This window comes from Zootoca vivipara, chromosome 3 (assembly GCF_963506605.1).
Source record: "Zootoca vivipara chromosome 3, rZooViv1.1, whole genome shotgun sequence".
In the NCBI taxonomy this organism is placed as follows: Eukaryota; Metazoa; Chordata; class Lepidosauria; order Squamata; family Lacertidae; genus Zootoca; species Zootoca vivipara.
This window is the reverse complement of record NC_083278.1, coordinates 1,242,933-1,255,265: the sequence shown is the minus strand read 5'-3', so window position 1 is coordinate 1,255,265 and position 12,333 is coordinate 1,242,933. Positions and strand designations below refer to the sequence as shown.

Below are 12,333 nucleotides of genomic sequence, written 5' to 3'. Positions count from 1 at the left end.
ATAGCTGAACACATAATCAATGAATTAATTGATTAAATATCCATATATTTGCATATTACAATGCAAACTTTAAACGTTGAAACCAGGAAGCACCGCCTACTGGCCATATCTGATCTGGCAATACAACTTCCTCCTTGACCATTGGACCCACTATTAGCCCGAGCCTATCTTCACATGCTGGGAAAGTCCCTAACTCATCGAAGGTTTGAGACCCATCGGCTGCCTTCACCTGGTTTAGCTGGCTAGTCAAAGCCATTCCTGGGGTATGGCTGGTGTTGCATGCTGACAGTTTCTGGGAGCCACAGGGGTGAGCTGAGAGCAGGGTGGGGAACAAAGGTGGAACGTATCCCCCACCAGAGGTACTAAAAAGGTAAAGGACCCCTGACAGTTAAGTCTAGTCGCGAACGACTCTGGGGTTGTGGCGCTCATCTCGCTTTACTGGCTGAGGGAGCCAACGTTTGTCCACGGACAGTTTTTCCGGGTCATGTGGCCAGCATGACTAAGCCGCTTCTGCCAAAACCAGACCAGTGACACCAGTGACACCATTTACCTTCCTGCCAGAGTGGTACCTTTTTATCTACTTGCACTTTGACATGATGATCCTTTTATCTACTTGCACTTTGACATGATGATCCTTTGACTAGATGATCCTCGGAATCCCTTCCAACTTCTATGAATCAGTTCAATTTCTGTCTGTGTACACACCAGGAGGTGTTGACTGAGCAGGGATGTCTTTGCCCCATGCAAATGTGTTCATGCTTTGGCTAGAGACAAATGAGGAATGGCTTCAGAACAATTTAAGCTGGTGGGAAACTGGTTTGAGAAACAAGGCATCAGTCGTATCTAAACACAAAGTACAGGATACATATACATTTTGGATAATGTCTTGTGAGCATGGATTAAAAACTCAGCCAAAGTTTAAGTTTGCCAAAGTCCAGTCTTGTATTTTGATGGTTGCGATTCTTCAGGGTTGTCAGTACCATATTTTGTTTTTTTGATGCCATATTTCAACAACAAAAATTGTTGTTGTTGTTTTGTTTCTTACTACTCTTATGCAGAGTAGATGCGGGTGGCACTGTGGTCTAAATCACAGAGCCTAGGGCTTGCTGATCAGAAGGTTAGCAGTTTGAATCCCTGTGACGGGATGAGCTCCTGTTGCTTGGTCCCAGCTCCTGCCAACCTAGCAGTTCAAAAGCACGTCAAAATGCAAGTAGATAAATAGATACTGCTCTGGCAGGAAGGTAAACGACATTTCCGTGCGCTGCTCTGGTTCACCAGAAGCGGCTTAGTCATGCTGGCCACATGACCCGGAAGCTGTACGCTGGCTCCCTTGGCCAGTAAAGCGAGATGAGCGCCGCAACCCCAGAGTTGTCCGCGACTGGACCTAACAGTCAGGGGTCCCTTTACCCTTTACCTTTACTCTTATGCAATCTGCTCTGGCATTGTTCTTGTTTGAAGAGCAGGTAAAAATGCTTTAAATTATAAACATTTATCTATCTAGGTTGAGAGAGACAGTGTCTGTACATTCTAAGTAAAGTAAAGTACCAAAGACTAAATGTAAAATGACCCAGTTGTTTTTGTCCGCTTGCAGGAGAAGCTTTACATTTGGCCAGGGATTTTGGCTACACTTGTGAAACTGAATTCCCAGCTAAGGCGGTTGGGGAGCATCTTGCCAGGCAGCACATGGAACAGAAGGAACAAACAGCAAGGAAAAAGATGATCCTAGCAACAAAGTAAGGAAGAGCCAGATAATTTTCATGCTGGTTTGTAAACTGACCGTGGATCAGCCCAAAACACAGTGGAAGGGCATGTGTACCTCTGCAAACTTTTAGATTGTTTTTGTTCCATGATACATAAATGCATTAGTTACAAAGGCCGCAGCTTGAAACACGCTTCCTAGGAAGTCCATTGTGTTGAATTTAGTGAGACAAATACGTAAATATTAATAGAATAGCACTTTGTATCAGTTCTGAAAGTATAGCGCTCACATGAGCGGTCTACTGTACTTGCATGAGCACTATATTATTAGAAATGCAAAATCGCCAATTCCATTTGTGTGGAGAAAGATGAGTTGGATGTTTTTTAACAGAAGTCGGCAGCTGACACATCACTGGAATCCGCTGACTGGTGCATGACAGACAGATGGACTGTTGCTTGTTTTCTGTTATGCTATTATTGCCCTCTACTGGGCATAATCAGAATTGATCACCTGCATGTCATAGACATAGACTGCCCAGCTGCAAGTCTGACCATAGTGATTTTCATTTAACTCAGGACTTTGAAAACTGTGTTTCTGCAGTGAAAGCACCTTTGCTCATTTTTGCGAGGTCTATTCAGAAAACAAACTTTGCAAAGCCTAGGATGACTCCTTCAAAATGTTCTCTAAAGATGTGCCCATGTGTTCCGTGAATGGTCCATGTCAAGCTTCTGGTTGCTCTGTAAATACAGTCTTAATTCCAGGTGTCTACCATTGAGAAGATGCCTGCTGGCTTGCTGAACAAACCATGCACATGAGCCAATTCTGTAGTGCACTTGTACCAAGGGAGAACTTTGGTCTTTCTAATTTCAGCAGCCCCCTCCATGAGGCCAAAATTTGGGGCCCTCCCACCTCTCCATGTCTATTCTGCATATGCATTGCAACATAGTTGTGGCGTGACCCTCAGGTTGGCACACAGTGCAGGGGAACCAGTCGCACTGTGCTAAATCCATCTCTGCTTGATTTGCCATGGGAATTATCCAGTGGGATTCATGGGAAACATATAAACTGACCAAGAAGTTCAGTATTCTCATGAAAACCTCACTGTATAGCAGTTGACTTGCGATCCTCCATATCAAACTTCTTTGAATGTGCCCAAATGTGCTGAATTTACTAAAGTACATGAAGAAGACATTATTACATGCAAACATCAAGACAGGAGCAGGCCAGAAACAGCCTATTGACTTCCTGATGTTAAATCTTATGAAATTATCTGATTTTTGAACTTTTTTGGCAATATGGAAAAAGCGAGGAAAATGTTTTCTTGAAATATTTTTGGTTACTTATGCAAAAGTCAATGGCTTAATTTTAATTTTTCAAAAATCAAGGGCCATATTTTGGAGTAAAGGCCTTGTATTTTTTTTTAGTTTATTGTAATGATGGCCATAAACATACATTACAGACTTCAGTCTCTTATTTGCTTTATTTTAATACACAAGCAAGGATGTAATCCCAAATGCAATTATTCTGAAATGAGGAGGCTTATTCAACAGAAGCTTACTTCTGAGTAAACATGCAAAAGACCAGATGTTGCAGACCTAAGGGACACCACTGCTAACATGTCTCCATTTCCCTGTCACTTTATCCCATGTTATCCTCATCCCAGTCTATGAAGAAGGCTGGTGATCTTCATGGATGTGGGGCGTTGAACCAAGGTCTCCCCAGACCTAGTCACTGTGCACACCAGCTATTATTTTCACTAATGCAGTTTCAGTAAGAGTCTCTCTCAGGTATTCTGAATAAGCCCAGTTACAAAACTTCCCCTGATTTCAACAAGACCCCCAAAGAAGTACATACTGCACTGTAGCATTATAGTCCAATGCACAAACCATTTAAGCTCACATGATAGGCTAGACAAAGTAGGTTAATTTGTTCTGTTGGTCTGAGATATGAGACTCAATCAAACTATAACAGCCCAATTTGTTTAGGGATCAGACTTTCTGTATTATACCTGCCCTGCATATTCATTCATGAAGGACAGAGAGTAGGCTTTTTGCTCTGTAAGTGCTTCTGAGTTCCTTCCCCTGTGCCTCTTTCACATTTTCAACGGCCATGGTGTGCTGCCTGGCGACAAGATACAGGTGACCGCAAATAACTTATACAGTATCAAAGGCTTCAATGAAAGTAGCAAGCTTTCTGTTTCCTTGAAAAGGGAAACCTCTTTCCTACTTGATGTATAACCTCTCTTCAAAGAATCCCCTTTGGCTATACCAGCATGCAATAGTCCAAAAATCACATAACTGGCTTAAAATGGAAGGAAACAAGCTGCCACTTTTATTAGGCCACACACAGTCATTACAATCAGAAGTTCTGAAATGCACAAACATAACAGAGGCAAATAGGCCTCCTGAAGCCCTTTAACTTCCCCAAGGAGCCATAAAAAACAATTAGTCTGCCAGGATTTTAAAGACCAAACAGACTCTTAAAACATTTACCTAGGACTAGCACAGACCAATTCGTTCATCTGCAGGCACGTCAGCATACCATTTCAAAGTGACCCCTTCCTGCCAAGAGTGGCAGAGCTTCGAAGAAAGACTGGACCAAAATTACTCTGGGGCTTACTCACACTAATGATTTGCATTAGAGTTTTGGGGAGCTATGATTTAACACTGTAAAGATTGGCATGATAAAAACTAATACTATTTGCTTTCATTTTAAACTATCAACGGTTGCAAATCATTTGTTTCCTTTTTTGAAAAATAAGACTTTTGATGTGCTACAAAGGCTAAAATGCTAGAGAGCAAAGATTTGCTTGATATGGACTGGTGGGCCTTAACGCAGGCTCCCCTGGATCTTAGAGAAAGAAGTTCGTGTGGAAGGTTATTGTTCATGAGATAAAATTATGCCTGTAGGGAAAATTGGTGTAGAACTTGAGAGCAAGGCTGTGCAAAAGTCTCAGGGGGTTGAACTAGATAACTAGGTTCCTTCCAACTCTACAACTCAACAGTTCTATGAGGCAGGAATCTCAGACAAATTACACTGTTTCATACAGTCTGTTTAGAAATTGAGAGCAACTCAGCTCTGCATATAACACCCAATTCTGCCTTAAATTTTTTTTAAAGGTGGAGACTCTTTTTAATTTCCCCATTATAGTCTGTGGGAAAGTCATGTGAGGCTTCAGAAAATGGACTGAAGCAACCCTCTAAACACAAGCTGAAGTGGCCTCCTATCTGAACCTAAGAGGCAGGTTCTGAAATTATTCACACACAAAAAAAAACCCTACCTGGGAGGTGTTTGTGGCATGCACCCAAGAGATTTGCTTATTTCTGATAATGGCCTCAAAAGGAAGGGCATGGCTCATCATCTCTTTTGAAAATTACACTGCAGGCTCCAGAAGTCAATATTTTACGTATGTGTGGCTTCCTTGTGAGATGGTGAGAGAACAGTGCAATGGTGTGCAACCAAGAGGTTAACCCCATGTAGCACTATTTCCTTTGATCGTCTGTCTTCGATCCTATGCAGTAGTCTCACTGACATAGTGGATGAAAATTGCGTACAAGTAAGCTGATAGCAGGTGGCGCTGTGGGTTAAACCACAGAGCCTAGGGCTTGCCAATCACAAGGTCGGCGGTTCGAATCCCTGCAACGGGTTGAGCTCCCGTTGCTCGGTCCCAGCTCCTGCCAACCTAGCAGTTCGAAAGCACATCAAAGTGCAAGTAGATGAATAGGTACCGCTCTGGCGGGAAGGTAAACGGCATTTCCATGCGCTGCTCTGTTTCGCCAGAAATGGCTTAGTCATGCTGGCCACATGACCTGGAAGCTGTATGCCGGCTCCCTCGGCCAGTAAAGCGAGATGAGTGCCGCAACCCCAGAGTTGTCCGCAACTGGACCTAACGGTCAGGGGTCCCTTTACCTTTAAGCTGATAGCAGCTGAATTTAGACATGAGTGAGATAAGCATGGTTGGCAAGTCCTGGTTGTAGGGAGATGCCTCCCATTGATGGCCTTTCCTGTTCACTGAAATGTGAAGTTCTATTGACCAAAGCCTGGAACTGGGTGGTCAAGGTTTAGTAATACTGCAACCTGAAGCATTTTAAAATAGATTCCAAAAGCAGCATAACCACATATAAATTGCGTTGGAATGTTGTCGTTGTATTATGTGTGTGTACATGCATGTGCATGCATATGCACATTTTTTGGAATGTAGATTGATTTTGAATATCATCACTAAACAGCATAAGAGAGCAATGGCCAGCTAATAGTCCACATGCTGGATGATCTGGTCTCCAATTTTATATTACGTGTTTCAAACATCCTGGCACAGTTTCACTTGTAAAGCAAAGAAGCAATGAGCCTCTATGCACATTCCATATGCATTTCATAGTGTCGCTATTTCACATGCTATTTTAGTGGAATAGTGCCAGTGCCAAACTCTTTTCAGCAGAGCTTTGAAGAATGCCTTCATTTCCCAGCCCACCTCCCACTGTACCATCTGCTACTATTTATTCAGTTGTGCTCCATACCTGGGAATCCATTTCTGCTAAGAGATGTCAACACATTGGAGCATGCATTGGGACATTGGGTAGACATCTTGGACATTATGCATCAATTTTTATTCTAGGCAAATATGTAAAGAATTTCAGGACCTGCTAAGCCAAGATAGATCACCCTTGGGATCCTCAAGACCCACTCCAATATTGGACCTTGACATCCAGAGACATTTAACACATTTCAGGTATGACCTTTGAAATCCATTTGTCTTCTGTAAGTCAACTTGAAATGTTAGTTGGTGAATGTTTTAGATTTCAATGTGCTTTCTCTCAAGAAACTGGGAGGAAAGTTTCTTATGCTGCCACGGTAAGTTCTACATTAAGACTAGTATCTGTTCAATCCAATCTATGTGTGGTAGGGAAGAGCTTTCAAGGGGTGCATAAAAGGAGGCTAGTAGAACTTTTTGTCCTTGGGTAAGGGAGCTATGCCGAGTTTAGTCCTTGTGTAGCAACCACATCTTACAGGATCCCAAGGCACAGGAATGTCTTAGAATTTGATCCAGGAGAGAGTTTGGCTCTCTGGAACACAGTTACTATCTAAGACTTTTATTTTGCTATATAAATAATATAGACTTAGATTAGAAAAGGCTCTTGAATTTTTCCCAGCGTGGCTTGCCTTAGCCCTCCCTTTAATGACTTTCACCGGATGGTCAAACCTTCCATTTTAAAGGAGCATGAGGCTATGAATGGTTTTTAAACTCCTGTTTTGATCTGTACTGCATTGTTTGTGCACTGTTCTAAGATTATTTTAAGAGACGCTTTTATTTGTGTGTGTGTGTTCTTCAACATTTAATAGTTTAGCTTCCCCCCCCCCATGTTTTTCTTTAAATTATTGTTGGTGATCTGCCCCCACGGGGTCACGAAGAGTCGGAAACGACTAATGTTTTAAGTAAATAAACAATTAAACCACTTCAGTTTTTGCATAATGAAAAACTGTCCAGTGGAATATGTGGGCTTAAACATGAAATCCAAATTCATGAAAATTTGCACAATGCAATGGAAACTATTGTCTCGTTCCAAGGTGCTGTCATTCCTGAGTGGTCAGGTGCCCTCTGGTGGTGCTGGTGAGAAGCAGTCATTTCTTTTCTGCTGCTCTGCTAGTGAGCTAAACAAAAGAAGAATATGTGGAAGCAAGAAAGGACATAGGACTAGGTTACATTCTCCAGGATTTAAATTCTTGAAGTGCCAAAACCTTTATGGAGCCTTGTGCTGCTATGACAGGGTATCTGAATATAACCCTGCAAGATTTTCTGCAAACAAAATTAACTAAAACACAACCAGTAGAACTACCACTAAACAATTTCATAGTATTTAAGGGAATGTGTGGGTTCTAATAGGCCATGCCCAGAAAGGAGTGGTGGGGCGATACCACGGCCTCTGCAGCTTCCCTTGACCCCCCCCCAACACCCACACATCCGACATGGGCAACTGAGCTATGTGCATAGGCTTCAGTGCCAGAGAAGCTGAAACCCCGCATAAAGCATGCCCACATTGTGGCCGATACAGTCCCTCATGCAGCAAGAGACACGGCTGATACACTCGTTGCAAGCAGATCCTCATGAAGATGAAAACAGCGAGTGCTGTGCGTGGGCCACAAAAATGTGATTATTGACCAAGCGAGATCCTTTCAAGAAAACACTGGAGACTGCTCTCACCTTTTTGTTCCCAAAATAAATTTATGTAAAGCAAGGGTGGCCCTCCAGACAGGGCCGGCGCGTCCATTTAGGCGGACTAGGCCACTGCCTAGAGTGCCGAAATTGAGGGGCGCTGCACTGGCCAGCCCACCCGCCGCCACCACCATCCGCTGCTGCCTGCAGAGCCGTCTCTAGGCTCGGGCGGGGGGCGCCAAGGCGCCTGGCGATCAGGGGTACTGTGGGGAGGAGGACGCAGGAGGCGGTCCTCCTCTGAGGCCGCCACTGCTGTGCGCGCCTTCTGGAGGCTGGCCTGGGCAGCGGACGCTGTCTCTGTGCCGCTGCCAGCGCCGCTTCTTTCCTGCTCTCGGCCGCTTCCTCCCGCTTGGCCCAGAGGCGCCCGCAGCTTCTGATTGGCTGCAGGGCCGAGCAGGAGGAAGCGGCCAGAAGCGGCCGAGAGCAGGAAGGAAGCGGCGCCGGCAGTGGCACGGAGACAGCGTCCGCTGCCCAGGCCAGCAGCATGGGCTCTGCGCCCCGTAGAGCTTCAGTCATCCCATGTGCTCTATAAAGTTTTCATCCCTCCTGCCATTCACACTGCACCATCTCACGTCTGAGCTATCAGCTGAAACATTGATCTTCCAATTAAAGTAAGTCAGTGGAACCACCAGGCGTGCATCGATAAGATACATACCCCGGGGGGGGGGGTGCCAGAAGGTGATCTTGCCTAGCGCGCCAATAACCCTAGCACCGGCCCTGCCTCCAGATGTTCAGCACTATAACTCCCATGCCGGCTGGGGCTGATGGGAGTTGATGTCTGACAACATCCAGAGGGCCCCCACCTTGGCTGTGCCTGCTGTAAAGCATCTGAAGGCTTGGCGCTAAGCCCTGGTGTTATCCATCATGAGGAGAGGCATTCTAGCTTCTAACCATGAACAAGTTACATACTGAGAAGAACCACAGGTAATACAGTGGTACCTCTACTTACGAATTTAATGCGTTCCAAACACACATTTGTAAGTCGAAAACATTTGTAAGTCGAATCCCATAGGAATGCATTGGGAGAAAAAAATTGTAAGTCGAAGCAACCCTATCTAAAAATTTGTAAGTAGAAAAAATCCTATCTAAACCGCATCCAAGATGGCGGACGGAGCTCCATTCATAAGTAGAAACATTCGTAAGTAGAGGTACCACTGTATGTTGTAGAGGTTGCAGGAAGGGGCTTCTGCAGTCATAGGGGCCACTCATGGGGTTAGATGTTTTCACACTGAGCAGGGCATAGCAGAGGCACATGTCTCTCTTTGAGTATCATCAGCCTGCCACAGTATGTTGTAAATATTTGATAGCAACTTCTGCTGCTAGAAATATCCAGACTTGGCCATTGCTGTAAACGGGGATAGACAGATGGTGGCTTCCTCTTTTTCTCCTCCACCTCCCATGGAGAGTAAAGCTATTTCCTTCACCATAAGACTGAGCTCTGTCAGCCTGGGGGTGGAGAGGTGGGGTGGGGTGTGCGACACCTTGTAGCTGCTGCCAAAGGAGAGTCCAAGTCTTGAGGCCTATTTGGCTGGTTTTGTTTCAGTGAAAGGATATCATTAAAACATGACGGAGACACCCTTCCCATCCAGCTTCTGGGCATGGCTGCATATGCTTAACTGCATAATGACTTGAGAAAATTGGCATAATATCCAACCACCACCAAAGTTCTCAGAACACTCTTTACAAACACAAATCCATTTTTTGTTTCCCCAAAGAGCATTGTACCAGGGTAAGAATAGAAGGGGTGCAATGAACCTTGCTTTCTCTTTCATCTCAAATGGAGAGAGACTCAAGGCGGATGCCAAGGTGGCATGGAAAAGAAGAAAGTAGGAAATGAGGTCAGAAATTCTAGGAAGGTCAGCACAGGATAAATGATAGTCTAGGAAGCTAGGAGGTTCCTCTCTGTAGCCTCCAGTCAGGGGCGACCCGAGTGCCATATTATCAAGGAACAATTACTGCCCCACTAGCTCATACCCATGACAAACTTAGTTGGTCTCTAAGGTGCTGCTGAAGGGGGAAAAATTTTTTTGTTTTGCCCTACTAGAGTGGTTCATAATTTATTTATTTTTTAAAAAATGCCTGCTCCAAAGATCTTACCTTACTACACTAGGGATTATATAGCTATATCTGAAATTTCATGCATATCAGTTAATATCTTGAGCCTCCTCCACGCAAATAACTGCTTACTTGGCTGTTTTCATATGTCATGAGGGCTGAAATTTCAATTCAGTGGAGCCAAAACACAATCCATCCTGTAGATTTAAGTATCTGTCCACAGTCGCCTACTTGTTATCAGGGGCCCAGAATCCACATTCCTTTGTAAGAAAATAAGAAATCATGTAAAACCATTTTTGCAGACAAATAAAAAAAAATCAATGTGTGTGTATGTGGGGGGGGGTGACAAGAAATTTTCCACACTGGGTACCACCTGACCTTCCTACACCTCTGCCTCTAGTGCAAGCTTAAAAGGTAAAGGTAAAGGGACCCCTGACCATTAGGTCCAGTCGTGACCGACTCTGGGGTTGCGCGCTCATCTCACATTATTGGCTGAGGGAGCCGGCGTACAGCTTCCAGGTCATGTGGCCAGCATGACAAAGCTGCTTCTGGCGAACCAGAGCAGCACATGGAAACGCCGTTTACCTTCCCGCTGTAGCAGTCCCTATTTATCTACTTGCACTTTGATGTGCTTTCGAACTGCTAGGTTGGCAGGAGCTGGGACCGAGCAACGGGAGCTCACCCCGTCGCAGGGATTCAAACCGCCGACCTTCTGATCAGCAAACCCTAGGCTCTGTAGTTTAACCCACAGCGCCACCTGTGTCCCTAGTGCAAGCTTAGCTGCATCCAAATACTTCCAGCATTTCATAGCTATATAACAGTCAGAAACCAGTATGTTAAGCTTTGCCCACTGTTGAATAGCCATGGCCGCAAAAACGTCAGTGCTGATTTTTGCCAGCCAGGCAATCATTAAAGGTATAGGGGACATGCCAGGCGGGGAAACCGGCAATCCAAATGAAAGACCAAACTACATGTGACTGTATCCCAAGTATGATTTGGATCAGGGCCATGTATTTGGAAGGGGGTTAACCCTTTTCCTTCATACCTATTCCCAGAATGAAGACTGCCTGCTCCCTGTTTTACCACCCCAGTATATGTTCCAGTTCCATACATTATTACTGCAGGAATCACTGTTGTTGAAACACTGACTCTCACCACACCATGCCAAGAGTGGATGTTACCCACAAACCCATAAACACCCGTGCACAAGTACCTGATTGGGCCAGAGTTTCCCAGTGGGTACAAGCTGTGTGTTTTTCCACACATATTTCTACCTTGGAGGCTTTTTCTTGCTGGACTTTATTCCTCCTCATCCTAGCAGACAGTTTTGTTGGGAGTCGCATTCTATTACTTTGGGGGACTTCAGGGCATCCTCTTCCACCTGTGGGGTTCCAGGGCATCCTGGCCACAGTAAATGAAGCAACACCAACTGAAAATCTGGTCCCTAAGGGCTGCACTTAAGACCTAAGCTTCTGTCAAGAAAATCAACCTTTGAAGATGTTTCTGGCCTGGATAGATAGATTATTTTTGTGTCTTCCTCACTCGAAAAGTAATAAATATTTTAGTGGGCAAGTCTTCAATTTCAGCAAAATGAAAATCTGTGCAGTAAACTCTTCAATATTTCTCTCTCTCTCTCTCTCTCTCTCTCTCTCTCTCTCTCTCTCTCTCTCTTTCTCCTTCCTTTACAGCTTGATCACGCATGGCTTTGGGACGCCTGCCATATGTGCTGCCCTCAGCACTTTCCAAACTGTTCTCAGTGAAATGCTGAACTACTTGGAAAAACACACGGCACACAAAAATGGCGGAGCAGCAGAATCCGGCCAAGGACACCCCAACTCGGAGAAAGCCCCGCTGCGGAAAACTTCAGAGGCTGCTGTGAAAGAGGGCAAAACAGAAAAGACAGATTAGCTACATCAAACAGAATCTATTTCCAGAGAACCTTGCTACTGATATTTTTTAAAAAACATATATCTATCTATCTCTCTATATAGATCTACATATATATCTATATCTATATATCTCAACAAAAGTGACTTGGCTCCGGTGGACCAAACTGAATTTGGGGAGGGGGAGGTTTTTAAAAACCCACCACCCCTGCTCTCCCCAAGGACAGCTATGTACAGTAACTGTGGGATGAAACTTTTTTTAAAGCCTCTCTCTCTCTCTCAATGATGTTTTGTGTGTGCACGCACACACATACATTTGATCATTCCGAATGATACACTGACACTCCCCCCACCCCACCCTTAGCACTTCCAGACTTGGAAGAAGCAGCACAATTCTAACCTATCACAGGCTAATGCTGAAACACTTTTCTGATTGGACAGCCTAGTCGGAGGCTAAAAGAATATGGCATCCTGGGATATGC

The 12,333-nt window shown here is 44.6% G+C and overlaps 1 protein-coding gene across 1 annotated transcript in view; it reads left to right on the top strand.

Moving 5' to 3' along the window:
• Window positions 1-11,873, top strand: part of TFAP2D (transcription factor AP-2 delta) — a 41,730-nt gene extending 29,857 nt beyond the window's left edge. The window contains exons 6-8 of the mRNA XM_035110726.2: window positions 1,592-1,733; window positions 6,315-6,428; window positions 11,654-11,873. Coding sequence (XP_034966617.1) covers window positions 1,592-1,733; window positions 6,315-6,428; window positions 11,654-11,873 — 476 coding nt within the window. The remainder of the gene's footprint in view (window positions 1-1,591; window positions 1,734-6,314; window positions 6,429-11,653) is intronic.
• The last annotated feature ends 460 nt before the right edge of the window (window positions 11,874-12,333 follow it).